Genomic DNA, 25,977 nt, shown 5'->3' on the forward strand with positions numbered 1-25,977 from the left:
ACCCCCAAACCCTCCTCATCTCTCCTGAAGACGGAGCTTGCCGTGGTGGGTTTAATATGTGAGACATGAATTCAAACAGGTCAGACGTGCCCCAGTCTCCTCCTACTTACGAACTTCTCCTTTCCTGCACTTGCACCTTGGCCCTTAATAATAACTTGGGTGTGTATTATATTCTTCACTGTCCATTAATACCTTAAATATACTTTCCCCATATCTTGGGCCTTTTTTTATGTTTCAAAGTGAGCTCCCATCAACTTCATCCACTTGCCAAGACATATGAAGACACACATTTTATTTACACAGCCATGCGTCCTGACACTGCATGTTCTGTCTGCTTCTCTGTAAAATGTCCAGCCATTGGCCTGCAGGACTGTAGCAACGCCATGCTCACTGCTTTCCTCCTGAATCGGCCCGTCTCCTTCTATTCCCCATGTACCTTAGTTTTCTAAATCCAGTCTCTCTGTAGTGCATCCTACAAAATTTCCTCAATATTATATTCCAGTTCCATAATTCTATCTTTAGCTTTATCTTGTCCTTGATGGAAAAAAATTTGGAGTGTGTTTAATCAAACTTGTTTTCATTTTTATTATTTTTACCTCTATGAGATTTATGTAATTCATGTCTAAAATCCTTTATACTTTTAAAATATAACCCATGTGTTTGGTCCAATTATTCAATTTCCTCCTTTAGTTTTGCAGACATGTCAACAACCTTCAGTTACAATGAGTTTCATATATTCCTAGTGTTCTGTTTCCTCAGATATGATAACCCCATTCATTAATACTGTAGACAGTATTTAATAGCACTATTTGTCACGATGAGGCTTTCACTTTGATGTCCACTCCTGTTGGGAGTTCACCTGCCACACACCTGATTGTTAATACAGGGTTTCTCCCCGGGCTGTCCTGACGTCCCGGCCTGAAAGGGGTGGATAGCTACAGCTGTCCTGACCCATGGCATCCACCTTCCCAATCTTAGCATCTGACTGTGATGTGCCCGGCAGGGACGGCGCCAATGTGAGCCTCACACTCATACCTGGACGGATGCCTGAGTGGGAATAGACAGGATTGAATCTGTTTCACACACACAGAGAGGGCACAGCTCAGTGCTATGTCCAAGGGCTGGGCCAGTGTGCAGAGATGTCCCAGTGCTCATCTCCAAAACATGAGGAGGGGGCGACACCGCTTCCAAATTTCACCTTGAGCCCTGCTCTTCTCCTGGGGAGGGGCTGTTCCCCTTCCTGTGGAGCCACTGATGTGAAAACCCCATGACAGGGAGGGACAGCCTCTGAGTGGCCACACCCCGTACGTCTATCTGAGGTCTCCGTGATTTCCTCCATCTACACATCAAGGACTGGAGGAAGGAAACATCATGACCCCCACCGTCATGGCCCTGCTCTGCCTTGGTGAGATTGACAAGGGAAGGGAAGCCCTGGTCTGGGAGGGACCCCACCCACATCCAGGCCCTGGTCAGTCAGGAGACCCCAGGGCTCAGGAGGCTCACAGGGAGGAGGGCTCTGCTCAGGACTCAGGGCAAATCTCTCACAGGGTCTCTCTTCCAGGACTGAGCGTGGGGCCGAGGACCCGAGTACAGGCAGGTGAGTCTGTCCCCAGGTGTCTCCTCTCTGGGGATAACGGCAGCTGGGGATGGAGAATTGCAGTTCTGGGCTGACAGATGGGTCATCTGGCAGGTTTGAGGCTGACATCTGGGGCTAGGTATTGGGAATGTCTGTGACCCAGCCTCTGATTCCTTCCAGGGACCCTCCCCAAACCTACCGCCTGGGCTGAGCCAGGCTCTGTGATCCCCTGGGGGAGCCCTGTGACCATCTGGTGTCAGGGGACCCTGGGGGCCAAGGAGTTCCGCCTGGATAGAAAGGGAATCCTAGGATCCTGGGACAGAAGGAAGCCATTGGAGCACGGGGACAAGGCCAAGTTCTCCATCCCACACATGACAGAGCGCACTGCAGGGGGATATTTCTGTTACTATCTCAGCCCTGCTGGCTGGTCAGAGAGCAGTGACCCCCTGGAGCTGGTGGTGACAGGTGAGAGGACACCCAGGGTCCCAGCCTCAGACTCTGCCTTCAGGAATGGGAGAAGGGGGGTTATTTGAGGAACACAAAGAGTGAGAGACAGTGAGGCCAGGGGTTCAGGATGGAAGAAGGTGGTTTATGGGAGGAACCAGCCCCATGATCCACACTGGTCTCTGTCCCAGGTGTGTCTGGAAGCCCTCCCTTCTGACCCAGCAGGGCCCTGTCGTGGCCTCTGAACAGAACCGGACCCTCCAGTGTCACTCTGATGTTGGCTATGATTCACTCTGTCCAAGACAGGGGGATGTGATCTTCCCCAGAACCTTGACCGTCAGCTCCAAACTGGGCTCTCTCAGGCCGGCTTCTCCCTGGACACTGTGGTCAGGGATCTTTATAATTAGGATTGGTCAATAATTGTTTTTCTTTTATTTTACCATCTTGGTTTTTATATCAAAACTGGGTAATAGATTTGCCTCACTTCCTATTTTTTGTAGTCACTCAATATTACAATTTTGCTGATTTTCTCTGTTCCTTAAAGTAACAGAGTTTGAAAAGTGAACTGTGGACTTATTTGCTTCTCGCCTTTGACAAAGAGAGGTAAGAGGTTGTCTTTTGGGATAAAAATCAGATGATTAGCAATCCATCCATGAAAGCTTCCCAGGCTTTATACAGTTTGTCCGACATGGAGAGATGCTGACAGTGCATCGCCCCTGGGCAGTAGCCCTGACCTGTCGCCAATTGACCAGACCCCAGGGTCTCAGATCCCCCTTTCTTCTTCCCCGCCCCCAACTTACAAACATGACTTTATTCCTTACTGAAGACCAGACTCTGACTTTTCTGGGGACACGCCTCCTTGTCACATGTTTATTTCAAATAATTGACCTTCCCTGTATGTATGGATGAATTCACATATGTAATACATGTACATACATATTATACACATAGGTACAGCACAAATATATGTACATATACATGTGGACCTATAATTTTCGTATTTATGTAATAGTAGATATATGTGCAACTACACGTACAGATATATATTTTATAATACATTACATACAAAATGTATATGTGATATTTATCTGTATGTAGTTACATATTTATCTATTATTATATAAATACTAAATTTATATATCTACAAGTATACCACAAATATTCATCCATATACCCATATTTTTCACCTGCTAAATCTATCAACCATTGCATTTATTCCTAATTATATGAAAAATGAATTAATGAAAAAATAAATGGATAAAAAAGCTCCAGATTTTTCTGTGTAAAAAGATATGATAAAATAACTGAAGGCATGTGGGAGCACAGACACAGACGGGAAACTCATGTCTCCCCAAGTGCTCACTCACACTCTCTTTTCATGATTCTCAGGAGCAGCTGACACCATCAGCCCATCACAAAATACGTCAGACCCAGAGAGTGGTGAGTGGGAGAAATCCTCAGTCATGGGCTGGGCTCTGAGGGTCATGTCCTGTCGATGAAATGCAGGTGCCCTGGGGACATCCAGGGGACCTGGGGTGGTTTTGGTCTGCGCTCACCTCTGTGACATCTGTGTCCACAATTCCCAGCCTCCCTCCCCCAGGACCACACAGTGGGGAATCTCATCCGGATGGGTGTGGCTGGCGTGGTCCTGGTGGCCCTTGGGGTGCTGCTGTTTCAGGCTCCACATGGCCCATTGAAGACCCACATGCAGCCAGGAGGTGTCCCCAGGAAGGAACAATGCACTGTTCAGAGTGGTGGAGCCTTGGAACTCATCTGATGACCCAGGAGATGTGAAAGAACATCTGGACCATAAGTCAGGGAACTGTCTGGGGAGATGTGATTTGGGGCAGGGAATGTGTGCATGTTATTGTAGAGGACTCTTCCTCCATTAAACATGGTGGTTTCCCTCTCTACCATCACTGACTCTCCTTGACTGCCCTTCGAATCTCACCCTGTGACATGAGGGTCCATCCCACGTGGCAGTTTGGATCCACGTCTACACACACCTTCCTCCTGGACCACTTTCATATAAACAGAATGTGGTGTCTCCATAACACTGGGCTTTTATCCAGCCATGAAGGGCAAAGCACTGATACGTAGTACAATGTGGGTGAACATCGAAAACATGCAGCTACCGGACAGAAGTCAGACAGAAAAGATCACGTTTCGTGTGACTCCATTTATATAAATTATCCAGAAGGAAAGCACTGATATAGGAAGTAGGTTTGTGTTTATCAGGGGCTGAATTGTAGGGGGCAATGGAGACTAACTGTTTCATGGTTTCTTCTGGGGTCATGAAAATCTCTTAGAACTAGACAGAAGTGGTGGTGCAACATTGTGAATTTACTAAATTCCAGTTCATTATATACAGTAAAAGGGTCGGTTTTATGTTATATTGATTTTACGATAATAAGAAATGCAAGTAAAAAAGATATGTGTCCTATAGGTCCCTGTTATGCAGGGTGTCATGTGGGGTCTCAGCTCCCACTCCTCACATAATAATGCAGGACATGGTGAGGCCAAAAAGGAACACCCACGGAGCCATAGATAGGGGAGTCATATCACTATATTCTCCCTGGTGGCTGGGTTGGAGACACAGGAAGCAGGAGCCACACAATCCGCAACCCGCTGTCCGCTTCTCTGCAATCCACACTCTGCTGCCTGCTAGCTCAGCCACCATCTTCTTGCTAGCCCCCCATCTGCTGCTAGCATAGCCACAGCAGTTATACTAGTGGCCAGTAGCTCACTGGTTACAGCTGACGGCCAACTAGCCACAGCTGATGGCCATCCAATCACAGTTGATGGTCATTTACTACCTGAGCCAGCACCTTTCCACCTGAGGCCAAGAGCCTAGAAACTGCACTCCTGACTCTGTCCCCACAGTCCCCTATAATTTAGAAATTGAACCAGGTACCTGTGGAGTTTTACGGGACACTAGACTCTCACCAGGTCAGAGATGCCCTAAGTGCCTTAAGGCTTAGCGATTAGCCACTGATGAAATTTTCACCTTCGCTACCGAATTTGACAGAGTATAGGATCCAGGATGAACACCATCATTCCTGCATCCTTTAATCCTGGAGTCATCTGCCCTGAGACCTAGGATATGTTACAGCTTCTGTTTTAACTTGTTGGCTAGGAGGGCAGATTCGGGTCTTCCAAGTAGCCCCTCTTACCATACGCTTCTTATACCCATGTCTTCATTGAGTCACCAGATTGTCTCAGGCACCACTGATTCTAACAACACTAAGAGGTAAGGTTTCATCATTTTCTACAATGAGGAAAATGGGAGAGGGCACGTTACTGGCGCAAACTAAACAATCAATAAACGTTTCTCCTATGTTTTAAATTAAAAGCTGTAAATGGTCTCCAACTAGTGTTTTGCCCAAAGCATGGAGACAGAATCCACAGTATCAGATGAAGAGTTCTTGTCTGCAGAAGAGGGGCCAGTGAGGAGGCAGAAATGGCTCAGAGGTTTTACTGGAGAGTGATGAACAGAAGCTTCTGCTGCTTAGAGAAATGCGGAAGTTTGAGAGAGGAAGCGTTAGGGGAAAACGAGCCGTACACCCAGGCTATGAGGAAGGTGGTGGTTTTCTCTGTGAGTCAGTTTCCGTTTTATAAACAAGTTCCCAAGCCTCCTTCTCCTCTTGGGGTCATCTATCCTGTGATGACCCCATTGGCTCTTCCAGCCAACCAAGGCTGAGAGTGGAAGAGCTCTCATTCTTCACTCCCTTTCCTCCTCACACACAATGAACAAATTCAACAGTTCTTTCACTGAGCCCTACTTTCCATGACCCAGTTTATCACAACAGTCAGGTTCATTTGAAGACTCAAGACATGTTGGTGCAGCCCCACCAGACTCCTCCAGGCCCTCACTCCCTTGTCTGCAGAAGAGGGGCCAGTGAGGAGGCAGAAATGGCTCAGAGGTGTTGGTGGAGAGTGATGAACAGAAGCTTCTGCTGCTTAGAGAAATGCGGAAGTTTGAGAGAGGACGCGTTAGGGGAAAACGAGCCATACACCCAGGCTAGATAAGTTTTTTAGAGTGAGAAAAACAGGACAGAGAGAAAAGCTCCCAGGAGAAGGCACAATGTGGTGATAACTCAGGTGATGACTCAGCGACAAAGCAGTTTGGGGCTGTGAGAGGAGCCGACCATCCTCTTCACAAAACCTTTCCACAGGTCTCCATCTTACTGCAGTAACATCAGTCTCTCCAGCTGGTATCGCGTGTTATTGAAGCTCAGCCTGAGCTAAACTCTCCCACAGAGCCAGCTCCTCCCTCTTTCCCTGCAAACCAAACTCATCCCAGGGAATCACCTTCTCTTCCCAGACTCACAACCTGAGTCATCACCTCATTGTGACTTCTCAGGGGTGCTTTTTGAGCCAATTTGAACATAACAGAGTGCTTTCCAAACTTAGACTTTGTTATGACAAAGAAGTCTTCCTCCCTCTTTCCACTCAGCTGTGAATGTATTTGTTTAACAGATTCGCTCTGACCAAGGACGTGGGGCTCACACACCCCCAGCGCCTTGATGGGCAGCTCAGCCCCGACTTCCCCCTGGGCCGTGTGACCCGTGCCCACGGGGGCCGGTACAGATGCTACAGTGGACACAGCCTGTCGGATGCATGGTCGGCCCCCAGTGCCCCCCTGGACATGCTGATCACAGGTGGGAGCCCTGCCTGCCCCAGGTCCTGAGAGTCGGCTCAGGGCGCTGTGCCCAGGGTCACCTGGTAGTGATGGGGTGCGGGGAGAGGGTCCAGGAGCGGAGGCTGAGATGCGGTGTGCTCTAGGGAGAGGGAGTGAGAAAAGGAGACTGAGGGACATGGAGATAAGAGCCCCACCCAGAGGGACTGATAGGAGCTGAGACGGGCTCACAACCGGAACCCCTGGAGAGGGACGTGGTCCCGCAACTCAGGGTCAAGGGCAAGTAGGAGAGGACGGCTCTCTACACCTCAGGGCCTTCCTCTCCCTCAGGAATGTACGGTGCACCCACCCTCTTAATGATAACCACTCAAAAAATCCAGAATTGAAACATGTAACATAAAAAAAGAAGAAACAGAGGGAAAAATCATAGAATACCACCACACTGAAATAATAGACAGCAACAAAAAGGCAAACAAACAGTGGAGACTCTGTCCTACCAGAAAACCAAAGATAGAATGATTGGATATTCTCAAATATCACTAACCACTCTAAATGTAATGGACTGAACTCACCAATGAAAATGCACAGAGTAACAGATTGGATCAAGAAACTGAATCCAACCATATGCTGCCTTCAAGAGATACATCTCAGCTACAAGGACAGATATAGACTCAGACTGCTATTCCAGGCAAATGGTATTCAGAAAAAAGCAGGTGTAGCCATACAGATATCAGATGAAACAGACTTGGGATAAAAAAGGTGACAAGAGACAAAGATGGACTTTTCATAATGAGAAAGGGGACCATACAACAAGAAGACATAACAGTCATCAATATTTATGTCCCCAATCAGGCCTATCTCAAGAAAGAAGAAAAATCCCAGATAAATAACTTCATGTTACACCTTTAAGAACTAGAAAAAAAGAACAAATGAAACCCAGAGTCAGCAGAAGGAAGGAAACAATAATAATTAGAGCAGAACAACATGAAATAGAGAACAAAAAGACAACAGAAAAAAATTAACACAACAAGAGCTGCTTCTTTGAAAAGACTAATATGATTGACAAACCCTTGGCTAGTCTCACTAAGATAAAAAGAGAAATGAAAGAAATAAACAAAATCAGGAATGAAAGATAGGAAGTTATCACGGACACCACAGAAATACAAAGGATCATCCAAGAATACTATGAAGGACTACATGCCACCAAATTCAATGACCTAGAAGAAATGGACAAGTTCTTAGAAACATATAGCCTTCCAAGGCTGAACCATGAAGAACTGGAAAATCTAAACAGACTGATCACCAGTAACAAAATTGAATCACTCATCCAAAACCTTCCCAAAAGCAAAAGTCCGGGACCAGATGGCTTCACTAGTGAATTCTACCAAACCTTCAAAGAGGATCTAATACCAATCCTGCTCAAACTCTTCCAAAAAATTGAAGAAGAGACAATACTCCCTAACTCATTTTATGAGGCCAACATTACCCTGATACCAAAACCTTGTAAGGACAACACAAAAAAAGAAAACTACAGACCAATATCTCAGATGAACACAGATGCAAAAATCCTGAACAAAATTCTAGCAAATCGAATGCAACACTAGATTAAAAAGATTATTCATCACGACCAAGTGGGGTTCATCCCCGGGGCACAAGGATGGTTCAACATCCGCAAATCCATCAATGTGATACATCACATAAACAAAATAAAGGACAAAAATCATATGATTATATCAATTGATGCAGAAAAAGCATTTGACAAGATACAACGTCCATTTATGATTAAAACACTTAATAAAATGGGTATAGAAGGAAAATACCTTAACATAATAGAGGCCATATACGACAAGCCCTCGGCTAATCTCATAATTAATGGTGAAAAACTGAAGCCATTTGCTGTACGTTCAGGAACATGACAGGGCTGTCACCTCTGCTTTTCAACATAGTTTGGAAGTCTTAGCCAGAGCAATCAGGAAAGAGAAAGTAATAAAAGGCATCTGAATTGGGAATGAAGAAGTTAAATTGTCACCTTTTGCAGATTACATGATGCTATATAAAAACATCTAAAGACTCCACCAAAAAGCTATTAGAAACGATAAACAAATACGGTTAAGTTACCAGCTACAAATTCAATGTACAAAAGTCCACTGCATTCCTCTATATTAATAATGAAATCTCAGAAAAAGAAATTTAAAAATAAACAATTCCATTTGCAATTGCAACAAAAAGAATGAAATACCAAGGAATAAACTTAACCAAGGATGTGAAAGTCCTATACACAGAAAACTGAATTACCATATGACCCAGCAATCCCTCTCCTGGGTATCTACCCAAAAAATCTGAAAATATTTATCCATAAAGACATGTGTGCTCCAATGTTCATTGCAGCTTTATTTACGGTGACCAAGACATGGAAACAACCAAAATGTCCTTCGATAGATGAATGGATAAAGATGTTGTGGTATATCTACACAATGGAATACTATTCGGTGGTAAGAAAAGATGAAATAGGACCATTTGTGACAACATGGATGGATCTTGAGATTATCATGCTAAGCGAAATAAGACAAACAGAAAAAGCAGAGAACCATATGATTTCACTAATATGTGATTTATATAAACCTAAAACAACAAAAGAACAAGACAAACAAATGAGAAACAAAAACTCATAGACACAGACAATAGTTTAGTGGTTACCAGAGGGTAAGGGGGGTGGAGGGTGGGAGATGAAGGTAAGGGGGATCAAATATATGGTGATGGAAGGAGAACTGAGTCTGGGTGATGAACACACAACGGGATTTATAGATGATGTAATACAGAATTGTATACCTGAAATTTATGTAACTTTACTAACAATTGTCACCCCAATAAACTTTAATTTTAAAAAAAGAAAACTGTAAGACAATTTTAAAAGAAGTTGAAGTAGACACAAAGAAATGGAAAGACATTCCATGTTCATGAGTTGGAAGATTCAGCATAGTTAAAATGGCCATATTACCCAAAGCCATATACAGATTTAATGCAATCCCCATCAAATTCCCAATGGCATTTTTTAAAGAAATAGAACAAAATATCATCAGATTTGTATGGAACCAAAAAAGACCCCAAATAGCCAAAGCAAGCCTAAGAAAAAATAACAATGCTGGAGGTATCACACTCTATGACTTCAGTTTGTACTACAGGACAACAGTCATCAAAACTGTATGGTATTAGCAGAAAAACAGACACACAAAACAATGGAATAGAATTGAGAACCCAGAAATAAGCCTACATAAATATGGACAGATAATTTTTGACAAAGAAGCCAAAAACATACAATGGAGAAAAGACAAACTCTTCAATAAATGGTGCTGGGAGAATTGGATAGCCACGTGTAAAAGAATGAAACTGGACTGCTCTCTGTCACCATGTACCAAAATTAACTCAAAATGGATCAAAGACCTAAACGTTAAGACCTAACACAATAAACTGCATAGAAGAAAACATAGGTACTAAATTTATGGACCTTGGGTTCAAAGAGGATTTTATGAATTTGACTTCAAAGACACAAGGAACGTAAAGCTAAAATAAATGAAATGGACTATATCAAACTCAAAAGCTTCTGCGCAGGAAAAGAAACCATCACCAAAATAAAGAGGCAACGAACTGAATGGGAGAAGATTTTTGCAAACAGTGCCTCCGATAAGAGGCTAATATCCAAATATATAAAGAACTCATACAACTCAACTACCAAAAAACAAACAATCCTGTTTAAAAATGGACAAAGGACCTAAACAGACTTTTCTCCAAAGAGGACAGACAAATGGCCGATAGATATATGAAAAAATGCTCAATATCATTAATCATCAGAGAAATGCAAATGAAAACCACAATGAGATATCACCTCACCCCAGTCAGAATGGCTATCATCAACAAGACAAATAGTAACAAGTGTTGGAGAGGCTGTGGAGAAAAAGGAACCCTCATACCCTGTTGGTGGGAATGCAGATTGGTGCAGCCGTTATGGAAGGCAGTGTGGAGGTTCCTCAAAAAATTACAAATAGAATTACCATATGACCCAGCAATCCCTCTCCTGAGTATCTACCAAAAAAATCTGAAAACATTTATACATAAAGATATATGTGCTCCTATGTTCACTGCAGCTTTATTTAGGGTACCAAGACATGGAAACAACCAAAGTGTCCTTCAATAGATGATTGGATAAAGAAAGATGTGAGATAGATAGATAGATAGATAGATAGATAGATAGATAGATACACATATAGATACATATACAGATATCTAGATATCTATGCAGATATCTATACATATATATGCATATATATATATACATATATATATATATATATATATATATATATATATATATACACATATACACAGTGGAATACTATACTGCCATAAGAAACATTAAATAGTGCCATTTACGAAGACATGGATGTAACTTGAGATTATTATGCTAAGTGAAATAAGTCCAACAGAAAAAGTAGAGAACCATATGATTTCACTGATATGTGTGATATAAAACTGAAAACAACAAAGGAACAACACAAACAAATGAAGAAACAAAAACTCAAAGAAACAGACAATAGTTTAGTGGTTACCAGAGGGTAAGGGGGGAGGGAGATGGTAGATGAGGGTAAAGGGGATCAAATATATGGTGATGTAAAGAGAACTGACTCTGGGTGGTGAACACACAATGTGATACGTAGATGATGTATTACAGAATTTTACACCTGAAATCTATGAAACTTTACTAAAAATTGTCACCCCGATATACTTGAATCAAAAAAAAATACCCCTCATGATTCTATCAATAGATACAGGAAAAGTATTTGGCAAAATCCAGCAAAAATCTGGGCTGACTAGAAATTGAAGGGAACTCGCTCACTCTGATAAAGTCACAGCTACAGAATCCTGCAGCGAGCCTCATACTGAATGGTAAAGAACTGAACGTAGGAGGAAAACATACGTGGAGGAGGTAGCGCGACACGTGGACATGAGCGGAAGGAGCAGCCTTGTCTGGGGAATGTCCTAGGTCTGGAAGGCACTTGTCTTCCGGCACCAGGTCCTCTTCCCTGTGGCCATCCGAGGGCACAGAAGAGACCCCATCTTGGCGTGAGACTAACCCACAACTTCTTGTTGAACAGGAGCAGTAATTCACCCAATGAGTGTCTCGCCCTCAGGAAACGCCAGTGAGTCCAGGAGAGGCTGTGCGCCCAGCTGGCCCAGCAGAGGATCTTATAGCCCTTCAGCAGGGCAGAGTCCTCACAGCCTGTGCCCCCCGAGACTCCCTGCTGGTTACATGTACCGCCCACATGAGCCATTAGCTGCCACAGCTCTGCCATCTCACAGCGCGTGAGACTTCATGGTGATGGACGTGGGTGGGAAAAGCGCGGACTGGGAGTTTGAACCATCCAGTTCTACTTCACAGGGTCACATGCGGGCGTGGTGAAGGTGGACAAATTACACTTCCTTTCTTAGGCACAGTTTCGGTGTCTGTTTAAAAATAATCCACAAAGTGGATTAATCCACAAGTGGTTGTGAGGCCCACATGAGATGCCGCATGTGTTAGAGAATACCAGCTGTGATGACCAGCGTTAATTATTTGCATCTCTTGAGGCAGCAGCCCCTCAAAGCTCTCCAAGAGCAAGGAGCGTCTGTGTGTATCCCCTAGATATGGATCCTCAATGGGATAAACCTTCCAGGGAGATCAAGTTGAAATAAATGTGCCCTGACTGAAGGTCATGGGAAGACCTTGGTGGCAAGAACGTCTCAGAGGCAGTGTTTTCTGGGTTTGTTGGCTGGGTGCCCTGGAGGCCCTGGTGAGAAAGTGAGACCCACTCCCTGGGGCCAAGCAGGACCAGGCTTGCCAGGGCCCATGGCCGGCTCTCTGCCGAGGATGGAGGAGGGGCAGGAATGGCCGTGGTCCCCAGCTTGGGCTTAACGTGGAGATGCTTGGAGGGAGAAGGTCTTTTACTATAAGGCCCAACGTGAGACTGAGGAGTTCGTTCCAAGGCAGGAAGTTTCAGAAGAAACGGTGATACACAGAACAACCTGCACAGAATGTGAGAATAATGCTTCCCAAGAACCACAGGAGCGGAGGATTCAGACATCAGGGTGACAGTTTGGAATTTCATCAGCGAATTCCTGCCAGGAGATGATGAGCACCAGGACCAGAGATTTACAGCCACCTGTGCACACACGTTTGGGGGTGCCTGGCTTTTGTTTTCTTTGTTTTGGGGGACTGGTTTGTACACCTGTCCTCAAGACCTATCTGTGTTGTAGCATGTAATGTAGTTCCCTTCTGTTTCAAATGTTTTTTTATTTCTCAATGACAGTTAACATATAGTAGGATATTAGTTTCGGGTGTAGAACACAGTGATTGGACGTTTATTTTCCAATGGGTTTTGGCTTTTTTTTTTTTTTTTTTTTTTTTTTTGCCATTTTTTCCCTCATGGTTGCATCTTGCTTATTCCAGGTTTTGTTCATTGTTCTTCTCACTGAACTACGTCATTTGTATTCCTTTCACTGAGTGTGAAAACAGAAAAATATCCAAGAGCTTGCAGCTCTGGATACGCCTCTTCCATGCTTATCAGGTGACTTGGAAATATTTCCTTATGGCAGATAAAGTGTATGATTCAACTAGTAGGAGAGAAAATGCACCTGGTGATTAAAGGATCCAACCCCCAAAGCTCTTCTCTCTCATGGACATGCAGCCTGACATGGTGGGTAACGTGTGAGACACAAGTTCCAAGGGGTCAGATGCCCCAAGTGTCCTAGTACCTGGGGGTTTGCCTCCTGCTGACACTCTCATACGTGCCCCTTAAAAGTAACTTGGCTCAGTGTAGAATTCTTCACAAACATTTAGCTCCTTGAATGTATTTCTCCACTCTCTCCTTTCTGCTGTGGGGAACTCCGGTCCGAGCAAGCTTTCAGTCTATGTATGGTAATTTCCTTTTTCTCCACAAAGTAATTTTAGGAGTTTTCGAGGACCACAAATCAGTCCTCCTAAATTTTTTTTTAGTTGAAATTCACAAAAAATAAAATTAACCATTTAAATATTCTTCAGATTGTTAACACCTTGAAAACTTATATACAGCTTGCAGCTTATAGCATCAGAAGACGCCTTGACTTCTAACAACAACAAAGAACGCAGCAGAAATATTCTTGGGAACTAACAAGCAGCGGTGTGGGAGACGCCTTAGTTTTTCTCAGCTACAGACCTGGCAAGGTTTTGATTTATGACGTTTCCAGTACTGTTCTCCCCCAGTTTGGTGAGCTTTTGACACCTATTCTACAGAGCTCAGTACTGCTTTTGGATGCTCCTTACTGATGTTAGTTGTATAGTTAACCAAGTGATTTTTGATCAACGGTAAACATGTTGGGATCTCTTAACTTATAAATGTGTGTACTCCTTTGACATGACATTGTTATCAATGTATATAGTTTAGTCTTAACCACCTTTACTTTCTGTCATTAGCACACTCTATTAATTGCCATTGTCTTTTGCTATTGCATATTGCTAAATACATTGATTAGATATTGATAAATAAATGCATTAGCCCCACTCTAGCGTGTGTTCCCGCCTCCCTCTTTTCCCCGCTCGTCATTACACCACAGGATGAGAGGCCAGCTCTGCCCGAGAAACAAGAGGCACGGAGCAGCCGGGGCTTCTTCCCAGGAAGGTGGGGGTGGATCCTGTCAGTAAGAAAAAGAGAAGACTGTGAAGAGGGATGTAATGGAAAGAAACGCACGTTCTGGGGCCCGGAGAAGGGTTGTGTGTCCTTCCCTGTATCCCTGTGTTTCCCTTTTGTGCTCATTGCCACAGTGACGCTCCAGGAGGCTCTGAGCATCGTCAGAAAAGCATTGATGAAGTGCGGGTGAAAACTTGTTAAATCTCTGAGAGTGAAGTTTGACTGAAGACATTTGAAGTTTGAATTGACTGGGAGGCCAAAGACTCAAAGAACATTCTCTCAAGACATGAATGAGAAGTACGTTGTGTGTTACTAGTGTGTGTTTCGGTGCATGAATGGGAATTTGTAACTGTAGAACTCTAGGTGAATTCTAGCCCCGACGATCATTGTCAACAGAGGATCAACCTGCAGATATTTATGCTTTAAACCTGAAGTTGTAAAGCTAGTTTTAATGTTCCTGGGTACCTTTTATGTAATTTATCTTTACATTATATATGAGAAAATTCACATTAAGTACAGACTGGGGATTGTGAATCAGTTTGGGGAAGAGGTTTTGTGGACTCTTTCATACTACAAAAGAAAAAAAATGACTACCGGGGAATTGGACTAATTTTCTTACCTAGTTTTTGAGACTAGAATGCTAAAAACAAAAGTATGAAGGAAATTAAAACCCCTTATTGTTAAATTGATCTGCGAAAACCTTGCTACTGAAAATAGGGCAGGACTTGAGGACTTTCTTCCTGGATATGATTGTCAGGCCTACAAGTATATTAGGTTTCCGACCTTAATGCCATGTATTTTTTTAATTATTAAAAACTGTTCCAGTGAAAAGCGTATTAGGAATATGAATTTCTGGTCTAGTTGGAAGTTCTACCATTTGAAAAATGTGATATTTGCATGAAACTGTTGGAATCTTTTTGTTGTCTCACTTTCCACTCCACTGGATAGAATTGAAGCTAGAAATTTCCCTTTTGATAAAGAAACAAATATGAACAAGTCATTTGTAAATTGATGTTTAGTAATGAGATAAATTTGAAATACTAGAATACATTATACGCCTAATCCTAGGTAGTCTTTTCAAAAGATATCGCCTAACTATCTTTTCACATTGTTTTTCAAGATATTTTTTTGTAAGAATTATCCAGTTTTTTTGTTTTTGTTTTTTTTATTTACTTATCTTGAAGTGTGTTTTTCCAGGCCCCATCAGCTCCAAGTCAAGTAGTTGTTTCAATCTAGTTGTAGAGGGCGCAGCTCACAGTGGCCCGCGTGGGGATCAAACCGGCAACCTTGTAAGAGCAACGCGCTCTAATCAACTGAGCTAACCGGCCGCCCTTCAAGATATTTTAATTTATATTTTTATCCACTTTTCACAGCTGCTTCTTTGGGCTACTTTTTTTTAAATTGAAGTATAATTCATAAACGGCAATATTTTTTTTTGATAAGGCTTCTTATAACTATGGCTGGATGTTTTGCTCTAGTCTTCCAAAGAAGGGCCATTTTGTTTTTTACAGTCACTTCGAAAGTCATGTGGTCTTTAACTTGGGGCTATTTTGCATGAGTGCTAATACATGTTTAAATTCCAATAGACCTCGTCACATGTCACCCCATGAATGTGGGCAATGGAAGGACTACCCTGCCTGTAATAAATGAATTCTAGACTGAAAAGCTGGGGAAGAAACATAATTTTCTTTTTTGCATAAATCAAAAAATAGCCAGTGTGTGGAGTTTTCTGTTGACCTCAGCAAATGAACCGAACTGATAATGTTAATTCAGATTCAGGAAATTATCTGAATCTCGGTTTGTATAAATTTGGAATCTCCGTGCAATGTTAACTAAATCAGGAAGCTTTTACAGTTTCACATGTGTGCATAGGCTCGCCTCACCTTTTTCAACATCTACTCGTTATTGAACTTTGTAAACTGGCATAAAAACATCGCAACAATGTTGCAACCGATTTTATAATTTTACAGTGTAATACATGTTATTTTTCAGAGACAAACCAAAGATTAATCTCTCAAGGTTCTTGCTACCTGCTTTAGCGGTATCTGGCAGAGGATCTTTTATATATTTGTAATAGATGAAAAATAAACCAAATTGAAATCCTGTTTTATTGGTTTTGTTTGCTTTTTCTTTTTTTACTGCTTAAGCCATGTACGAAGATTTGGGTCCTAATTGTGTAGAATAAGTAAAACTTAACTTGCCTTCTATTAGCCAGTATGAGTGTATTTCTATAAGCAGAATTTCCACTGAACATCAACTAGGTGGTCTGTCACCAGAAGGTTTTATTCGGGAAAAGGGAAAAGTCCTGCAACCCAGCACCTGCAGACATGTCCAGGCATGTGCATTCTGGCTTGTGTGCTAAGCTGGAGGGCACTTAAGACAGGGCGACAGGAAGTTAGAACCACAGTTTTATGAAAAGGTAGTTAGGACCATAGATCTCCACTAGGTGATCCCGTGAACGTCCATGAGTAGAGCTCTTACATAGACCTCACAGCCTGATGAAGTCCTAGTTCATCTTTACCAACAGTTACGTTGAAATAAAGTTTTAAAAGGCAACAAAGTAAAATAAAGGCAAATAAAGGGAACCTCTTGCCGACTACATATAATTGGGTCTTATGGGAAATTCAACCCTGCAATCTCTGCCATTGTGCTTTCACTGTTTACAATTAATGTAACCACTGATAAGGCTGTTTGGGGTGTCACCTTTTATTGTTTGTCCACTCCTCCCCTCTATTGTTTGCTCTTCAGTTTTCCCTTTCCTGCCTTCTCTTGGCTTTTTGGAGAATTGTTTGTTATTCCATTCTAATTTATCTACTGCTGTTCTACCTATAACTCTGTGTGTGTTGTTTCCTAAGTGGCTATTATAGGTATTATAATACACACACCACATTGCAGAGTCTACACACAGGAACTATTTTACCTCTTCAAGGCAAATGCAGAAGCCTGACAAACAAATAGTCCTATTACCTTCAACACTCTATACGGTAGTTGTTGTATGCATTACATCTACTTGCATTAAAAACCTCACCAGACAATGTCACCAAATAAGCTTTCAACAGCCACACATATTTTTTCTTTAAAATTCAAGAGAAGAAAACTATGATATAACATTTACTTAAATAGTTACCACTTTTTTCTCTTCCTTTATTCTTGACTTTCCAAGTTTTCCTCTAGAATTATTTCCTTCTTGCCTGAAGAAGTTACGTCTTTTAAGTAGGTCTGCTGGCAACAAATTTGCTCAGTGTCCTTTCCTCTCAGAATGACTGCTGCCATTCCTGAGGAAAATGTCCAGAATTTCAGGTTGGCTCTTCTTGACCCCCAAAACTTTAAAATCTTCTGGCCGTAATGGTTTCTGATGGGGAAATCTGTAATCGCAGAAATCATTTTTCCTCTGTGTGCAACGTGGCTTTTTCTCTGGATGCATTTAATTTTTGCTTTGTTATCACTAGTTTATGACCATGATGTGTGTGGGCATGCTCTTTAAAGACTTATAACTGAGTACCTTGGACATGTAAATTTATGAGTTTCAACAAATTTGTGAAACGGTCAGCTATTTACTTTTTCAAATATAATTTTATTCATTGCTATCATTCTTTACTGGGAGATCAATGACATGAATTGCATCATAGTCCCCTGAGTTGGTTCATTTCTAAATAACTGAATTAACTCCAATGTGGGCTCTTACCAGTGCTGGAGAAAGAACCCACAATGTGAGAGGAAGAGCTACGCCCAGGGCAGCAGGGGCCACTGAGGAGCAGAAATTATTGAGGGGATTTGAAGGAAAGACGGTACTGACTTAGAAACAAGGAAGTCAGTGAAGGGAAGTGTTTAGAAGAAGGAAAGTCCGCACTCCCAGGTCACGAGGCATGGCCGTGCTTTCCAGTGAGAAATGGTGATCAGCCTTTTAAGCGTCTCCCCACACCTCCCTCTCCCCCAAGGTCGTCCTCCCCGTGATGGTCCCATCGGCTCCTCCAGGCACCAAGAAGAGATTGGAACAGCCTTCATTCAGTTCCTCACTCTCTTGCACCTCACACCTAATCATCAAATCCACACATTATGTCCCTGAGCCCCTCTTATCCATGTCCCCAGCCCACCACAAGACTCCAGACGTCTTGTCTGCGTCATCACATCAGCCCCCTTCCTCGTCCTCCAGTCCAGGCCCCACTGCTTTCTCCAGTTCACTCCTCTCTGCACTTCCAAGGGCCTCTTCCTATAACCCTATCGGGCCTGAGCTCCAACCATTCCACCAGTTTCCATCTTCAAAAAAACCCTAAGTTGCACCATCTGATATTCAAGGCTGAAAATGATCAGGCATGAGCTAAACTCACCAGCTCCAGAGCACACACTCTCCTCTCACAACCAAACCCTCCACCCCAAGCCACACACAGAAACTGAGCTTTCAACAATTCTGTGCCGTCCTCGGCTGCTACCCCTGTCAGTTAGAACCTAGCCAACCTGCCGGACCAAATAGCCATCCTGTCTCGTGCCACTCAGCTGTGCATGTACTTTGTGTTATAGGTTTGTCACGCGGGGCGTCATGCGGGGTCTCTGGTCCAGCTCCCCACATAAGAATGCAGGAACACCCAACGGAGTCATAGATAGGGGTATTCTCGCTGGCGGCTGGATTGGAGACACAGGAAGCAGGAGCCACACGATCTGCAACCCGCCATCCACTTGTCTCTGCCAAAAAATCTCACTTGGTAACAGCAATCCGCCTCTCTGCAATCCTCAATCCACACTCCGCCCCTGCTAGCCCAGCCACGGTCTTCTTGCTAGCCCCCATTTGCTGCTAGCGTAGCCACAGCAGTTATATTAGTGGCCAATGGCTCACGGGTTACAGCTGATGCCCAACTAGCCACAGCTGATGGCCATTCAATCACAGTTGATTTACTACCCGAGTGAGCACCTTTCCACATGAGGGCGAGAGCCTGGGAACTGCACTCCTGGCTCTGTCCCCACAAGGTTTGTGTAACGGTTATACGAGAAAAGCACGTAAACGACTTCAAATACTGATCAACACGCCGTCTTGCAAGTGTCATCAATAGAGCCCTCCCGCATTACATTTCACACAGCAGTTGTCTTTTTAAAACAGAACTCTGTTTGTACTGTCTATTGTAGAAATTTTCCCACTCATGCAACATAAAACCCAGTACTTGCACGGTGCTGGAGACCTGAGTGAGCAGGTCCAGCCTTCTCCTGGCTGCTCTCATGTCTGACAACAGCTCAGGACCTTTCTGGTCACAAAGCCACCCAGCCACCACCGCCGAGCTAACCCGCTTATACACAGGGTCACTCCATCCCCAAGAAGGACCCAGGTTACATAATGTATACATGTTACTGAATCTCATTGTTCTTTTTTTTTTCCAACATGTAACAATCGCACAAGACTGTATTGTCTGCCATCTAAATATCTGTAAAGTCTCTCTTTGTTCATCTGAGCCCATGAGTGTAAGGAAAGAATCTGTCAGCTTCGGCCGTCAATGTCCAGTGCCTGGCACCGTGGCTGGACGTGGTAGCTACTCACTAAATTCGGCCTGATTGCCTGGCCAATGAGAGAAAGGAAGAAAAATTGCATTTACAGAGTCTCAGGAAAGGGAAGTGACTTACCCAAGTTCACACAGGTTCTAGAGAGGCAGCGTCAGAATTGGAACAGAAATTAGGCTGGCTCACCTCCTGCCCTGCCTCCTCTCCCTTCATGTTCTGGGACCAGCATCACCCTCTGGATTTGGGTTTGGCATGAGGTGGAGGCAGAGAGTGTGGGTCTGGTGAGACTCAGGTCTGGTCTAAAAGATCCCACAGCCTGCTGTCTCCTCAGCCCCATCCCTCCAGGTGAGCAGAATGAGGCCCTGGAAGGGGCTGTTCCCCTTCCTCTGAGACCGCTAAACAGGAACTCGTGACATGTTACATGGAGCCTGGACCTCGTCACACCCTGTGCATCTGTCCTGCTGGGCTCTAGGGACCATGAGAGGCAGCACCACAACCCTGACCCTCACTGCCCTTCTCTGCCTCGGTGAGCTTTAGGGGAAAGAGGAGGGATGGGGTCCCCTCCCCTCCCAGGTCCTGGTCCCTAAAAGACCACAGGACTCAGGAGGGTCAGTGGGGACAGGATTTCCAGGGGGAAACGAGACGTGTCAGCCACAGGTCTGACCCTATGTTTAGGGCCAAACCGGACCTGGAGCTGCTATGTATGGGTGGGGGATGGTTCTCACAGGGAATCTCTTTCAGGGCTGTGTCGGGGCCCACAGGACCTGGTACAGGCAGGTGAGTCCTCACCCAGGTCTCCTGCTTCCGTCCCCAAACCCCCTGGGCACCTACGAGAAACAGGGTCTGAGCTGATGGTGACCAGTCTGGAGGGGCCTTGGAGTGACCAGTGGTGACACAGGGGTGAAGGGCACCCCTGACCGTTCAGGTCTGATTCCTTTCCAGGGGTCCTCCCCAAACCCTCCATCTGGGCTGATCCAGGCCCCATGGTCACCAAGGGAAGCCGTGTGACCATCTGGTGTCAGGGTTCCCTGCAGGCTGAGGCCTACAGGCTGTTTAATGAGCATGAGTCTCAAGTCTTGGATACAAGGGTCCCACAGGACTCCAGCAAGAAGACCGGTTTTGTTATTGAACGCATGAGCTCAACCACTGCAAGACGGTACCAGTGTGCATATTACACCAGAAAGAACAGTTGGTCAGAGCTGAGTGACCCCCTGTCCCTGGTGGTGACAGGTAAGAGCTGGGTCCCCTCAACACTGTGGGCTCCTCCTCACAGACAAAAGGAAAAGAAGTGTGTCCTCAGGGGGACCTCACCCCTCACAGCCCACACTAGGGTACGTGGGGTGACTGTCCCCTTCAACACAGCTCTCTCCTCCTCCCTCAGGCATCTACGATGCACCCTCCCTCTCAGCCCAGCCAAGCCCCGTGGTGGCCTCAGGAGAGAACGTGTCCCTCTCATGTAGCTCACAGACTGGATGGGGCGCTTTCCATCTGCTGAAGGACGGAAAAGCTGACCCGCCCAAACGCATGGATTCAAGGATCAATTATGCGAGATGGCCGGCCCAGGCCCAGGCCCTCTTCCCTGTGGGCCCCGTGAACACTTCCCATGGGGGCACCTACAGATGCTATGGTTCCTCCGGCTACAATCCCAATGTGTGCTCACACCCCAGTAACCCTCTGCATCTCAAGGTCACAGGTGAGGACATACCTGCTCAGACCATCTCTTTCCTGGGTCCAAAATGATTGACCTAAACCTGGTGCCCAGTAGAGCCCCAGGGGCCATAGAGCGTTGGTGACAATCGCCTCCTGGGGACAAAAATGGAGATCAAAGGAGCAATTACTAAGCATCCCTATATCGCCTCTCCCACACCCTATCTGTGTTTGCTTCTAGGAGCAGCTGATATCCGGGAGCCCTCAAAGAACAATTCAGGTACCAAGACTGGTGAGTAAGGAGAAATCCTCAGTTACGGGACTGGGCACACAGGGCCAAAAGCAGTCGGCGGAAGGCAGGTGCCCTGCCGCACACGCAGGGTCCAGGTATGATTGCAGTCTGCCCTGAACACCCTGACCTTTTGCCCACAATCTCCAGCCTCAGACACCCAAGAATACACAGTGGGGAATCTCATCCGGATGGGCGTGGCAGGCTTGATCCTGGTGATCCTTGGAATGCTGCTGTTTGAAGCTTGGCACAGTCAGAGAAGGACCCACAGTGCAGCCAGGACAGGAACACAGAGACACCCCACCATCAAGGTAGAACCTTAGAAATGAATCTGATGATCTAACAGGTTCTGGAAAGAAATCTGGGGATTACATGGGGGAGCTGTCTGCTGAGAATGTCAAAGGAGTAGCCATGCTTCACACGCAGGAAAAGGCTATAGAGGCTTTTCGATAATTAAAACGTGATAAGTTCATTTCCACCACTATTGATTTTCCTTGATTGGACCTTTCTCTTTTTTCAACCCTATGACATGAGTCTACAAACCACATCATCGGTTTGGATCCACACCTGTGCTCACCTTCAATCTCTGGCCCACATTCCCTGATGTGTGCATCTCTTCAGGACACAGAACCTGTTTCCTAACTGAATAAATGGTTGAAATTCAAGTCCAATTTCCAACAAACAAATCCAAAATCATTCTGGAAAATAAACCCTCTCTGGACCCACCGAGGACTTGCTTCTATCAGACGACACCTGGCACAGTTGCTCCAGAAATGAATGAAAACACTGGTGTTTACAATGACTGTCAGGTGTAAACCAGCTCTCAGGAAATACTGTATTTTCAAAAGCCCTGATACATGGCATTTGCTGATTTCCTGGGTGTAAATACTCGCTTCGTGCTCAGCCTCAAGATGCCAGTGTGAGTGGACTGTACGCGTAGGTGGAATGGAATGGGCGGAATCCTCTGTGCAAGTGAACACGAGCCAACTGCAGCACTGCACTGATGACCCTCCAGTCATGGGTGTTTCCTTCCATTTTAAAGGTCATGGAATTTCCACCTCAGTCTTGTGCCACGGACTCAAAGGAATCGTGATGTGAAAATCTGTATTTTTAATTAAAGTTTATTGGGCTCACAATCTTAATACATCCACATAAGGGACCAAAGTAAAAAACAATGGCAAAATCAGTTGTAGGAGAAAACACTGAGTGTCTAGAATTCCGTTATGTTTCTGGGAGGAATATAATCTCCACCCTCCACCTTGACTGTGGGCTCTGACACCACGAACTTTTCACGTACAAACTCCCGTACGTCTTAACCTGGGTGGAAATTAACAATGATCAAGGGTCATCCATGAACAAGGCAACACTGACCCCACAGCCACGCTGAGCAGTGGGGTTCATGACACATTGCTGCAAGCGCGGAAAAAGAGGCTCAGAGACTTTCTGATACTGCCCGAGGTCACAGAGTCAGTGGAAGATTGGCGTATATTTAAATACAGGTCCGCTTTCTTTTCCGATTCAGAGCACTAACCCAACACACTGACCCTAAAACTTGAAGGCAGGAGCACAGGCTGAGGAGGAGAGCTCAGTTCTGAGAAAGGAACACGGGAGCACCATGGAGGCTGGAATGACTCAGCTTTGTTTCAGGGAAGATGTGGTGGGTGCTGTTGCAAGAATGTCAGGCAAGGGCATGAAGGGGAGCGTTTGGTAGAAAAACCCACAGTCCAGGGCAAAGAGAATAGTCATTTTTGCTCCTTATAGTGCCCTGTTTTTCTCCTCTGTGCTCATTGTCACAAGGATGCTGAACATGAGCTGTAGTGCTGGTGTTAAATCCGTTGTGCGGACCTCAGCTCTCCAGGGCACCCAACACTACAGGTGTGTTGCTGTACTTTCCTGCTGGTGGAAGGAGGAAGTTAAGACACAGTCATGCACAGCTTATGACCAACACTTCCTCTTCATGAATGTATTTGGTACAGAACAATTCACGTCACAGGTAGAATCCTTACTTTTATGCAGATGCAAAATAAACACAAGCTAAGATTTTTATTTCAATCGTAGCTGAGGAGGGAACTGGAAACGTGTCACAGCCACTCACAGAAGAACACAGAGAGCACACATGAAAAGATGAAGGCCATGTGATACAATTCCCACTGGAGTGTGAAGGCTTCTGTCATGTGCCACTGCCTCCACCTGGAATTCTCCGACACATTCCCAGTCACCGCAGGAAGGAAGTCTCTCTTAGCCTTCAAATCTGTGCCCTAAGGTCACCTCACCAAACAACGTCTTCCATCTCATCCCAGACAAGCTTTGATCCCCTGTCATCTCCTGTCCTAGCTCCAAGGGGGTTGTCCTGCCTGACACATATCCTAATATATCGTATACTTGTTGGGGATTGGTTTACTCTGGATCTTCACCAAGACTAATCATTCCTCGAGGGCAAGAGCCACATGATGTTGTCACGTATTTCTGCTCTTTCTTTAAATGGTATTTTATTGTGCGAAGAACACTTACCTCCCGGTATTATTCATCCTGAGTCCTTGAAACTTTATGCACATTTAGTCACCATGTTTCAGTTTTTTAATCCTAGCAATGTGTGTGAGATGGAGTTGACTTTCCTTAGATAGAACTTTACAGAATACACGGATGATGGACAGATGTGTGGGAGGGTGGATAGCTGGGTGCACGTTGGATGGATGGATGTGAAAATGGAGAGATGAACAAATGTATTAATCATGTTATTTTTAGTTCTAAACATTATAAGCCAAGGGTACAAGCTTCCGGTTATAAGGTGACTAAGTTCTGGGGATGTAATGTACCTGTCCTAACAATAGTCTGTGCTATATTTCAGCATTGCTATGAGAGTAGAGCTTTCCTGTTCTCACCACCACAACAAAAACCAAAGGGTGATCCTCTGAGATGAAGGATGTGTTGCCTAACCTTACTGTGCTAAACAGCCATGTATTTCTGCTTCTGGCACCAAAGCCTTGGATGTAGTAGGTGATCAGCAAATATTTCTTTATGGACTAGTCAAAGACAGAAAGTAAATTCCACTCATGGAGAGCTGCGGGAATAAGTCGTGTGTCCCATTAAGAGCCAGGCTGTCAGAGGCTGACTCAGCACAAGAAGCTGGGTCCTGCCCTCTCTGAGTCCGAGTTCAGGATGGGCAGAAAGAATCTGGGGAATCAGGTGAGACCTCAGTTCTAGGCTGACGTGTCTCCAGGTCCCCTGAGTCCTGCCCCAACCAAGCAAACACACAAGGTAGAGTTTGGCTTCCACGTTGAGGAGGGACAGAAACACTGCGAGCGTGACGTCACTACCGCGGTGACAAAAGATGCCCCTCCTAATTGGGCCTCTTTCAAAGTTTTAAATTCAGCATCTATCCCAAAATAAAGTGCCTCTGTGGGAGCTGTGGGATCCAGCACCACACACCAGGGGACCTGGGAGGTGTTTCCCTTCCAGTGCATTGGGAAATGGACAGACAGGTCCCGGAACAAGCAGGAGACTGTGAACTGACTCCAACCCTCCTGGCCAGGGTCTGGCGGAACCGAAAACACGGAAGTGGGCCAATAGCCATGGTCAAGAGAGCCTTTGTAGTAGTCCAGGCCGAGAGCAACCTTCAACAGATGGGGAGCCTGTGCTGAAAACAACCCTGTGTCGTCCGGCAAGGAAAGCATCACAAAATGAGCTGTAGCGCCACCTTTCGGAAAACAAAAGAGAGGTTCCTAAAGGCCGGCCAGATGCATTGTAAGATCAAGACCAGATACACAAGCTAAGAATCCTGCCACAAGAGGGAGCAAGAAGCATGAAGCTGGTGTGTGTTCCTTACGCGGTCAGAGAGCACCAGAAAATAAGCAAAACAAACAAAAGCATCTCTCACCTGAAGGCAGATGGTAAAGCTGGAAGGAGGTGACTGATACTACTTCAAATGCAAAAACAAGAACGGAAAACTACAGAATGTGAAGAATCACAAACAATGACATCACCAAAGATCATATAACTGTCAATAACTGAACCCAAAGACACAAAGATCTGAAATGTACCCAATACATAATTCAAAAGACCTATTTTGAGTAAATTCAGTCATAAGAAAACATGGAATAGCAATTCAATGAAATCAGGAAAACTATACATGGACTAAATGGGAAATTTAACAGAGACAAATTTTTTTTTTAAGTGGTAGATGAGGGTAAATGAGGTCAAA

The 25,977-nt window shown here is 44.7% G+C and overlaps 1 protein-coding gene across 1 annotated transcript; it reads left to right on the forward strand.

Moving 5' to 3' along the window:
- The first annotated feature begins 1,259 nt into the window (after nucleotides 1–1,259).
- LOC109438639 (leukocyte immunoglobulin-like receptor subfamily A member 6) lies at nucleotides 1,260–22,912 on the forward strand. Its single transcript, XM_088800724.1, has 13 exons — nucleotides 1,260–1,405; nucleotides 1,562–1,597; nucleotides 1,757–2,041; nucleotides 3,410–3,460; nucleotides 3,607–3,794; nucleotides 6,540–6,681; nucleotides 20,244–20,366; nucleotides 20,582–20,617; nucleotides 20,783–21,070; nucleotides 21,222–21,533; nucleotides 21,729–21,779; nucleotides 21,927–22,087; nucleotides 22,311–22,912. The coding sequence occupies exons 1-13, from the start codon at nucleotides 1,372–1,374 to the stop codon at nucleotides 22,416–22,418; spliced, it is 1,815 nt and encodes a 604-aa protein (XP_088656850.1). The 5' UTR covers nucleotides 1,260–1,371; the 3' UTR covers nucleotides 22,419–22,912.
- Nucleotides 22,913–25,977: the final 3,065 nt, after the last annotated feature.

This window comes from Rhinolophus sinicus, chromosome 8 (assembly GCF_057876585.1).
Source record: "Rhinolophus sinicus isolate RSI-liver-muscle chromosome 8, RSI-T2T, whole genome shotgun sequence".
Lineage (NCBI taxonomy): Eukaryota > Metazoa > Chordata > Mammalia > Chiroptera > Rhinolophidae > Rhinolophus > Rhinolophus sinicus.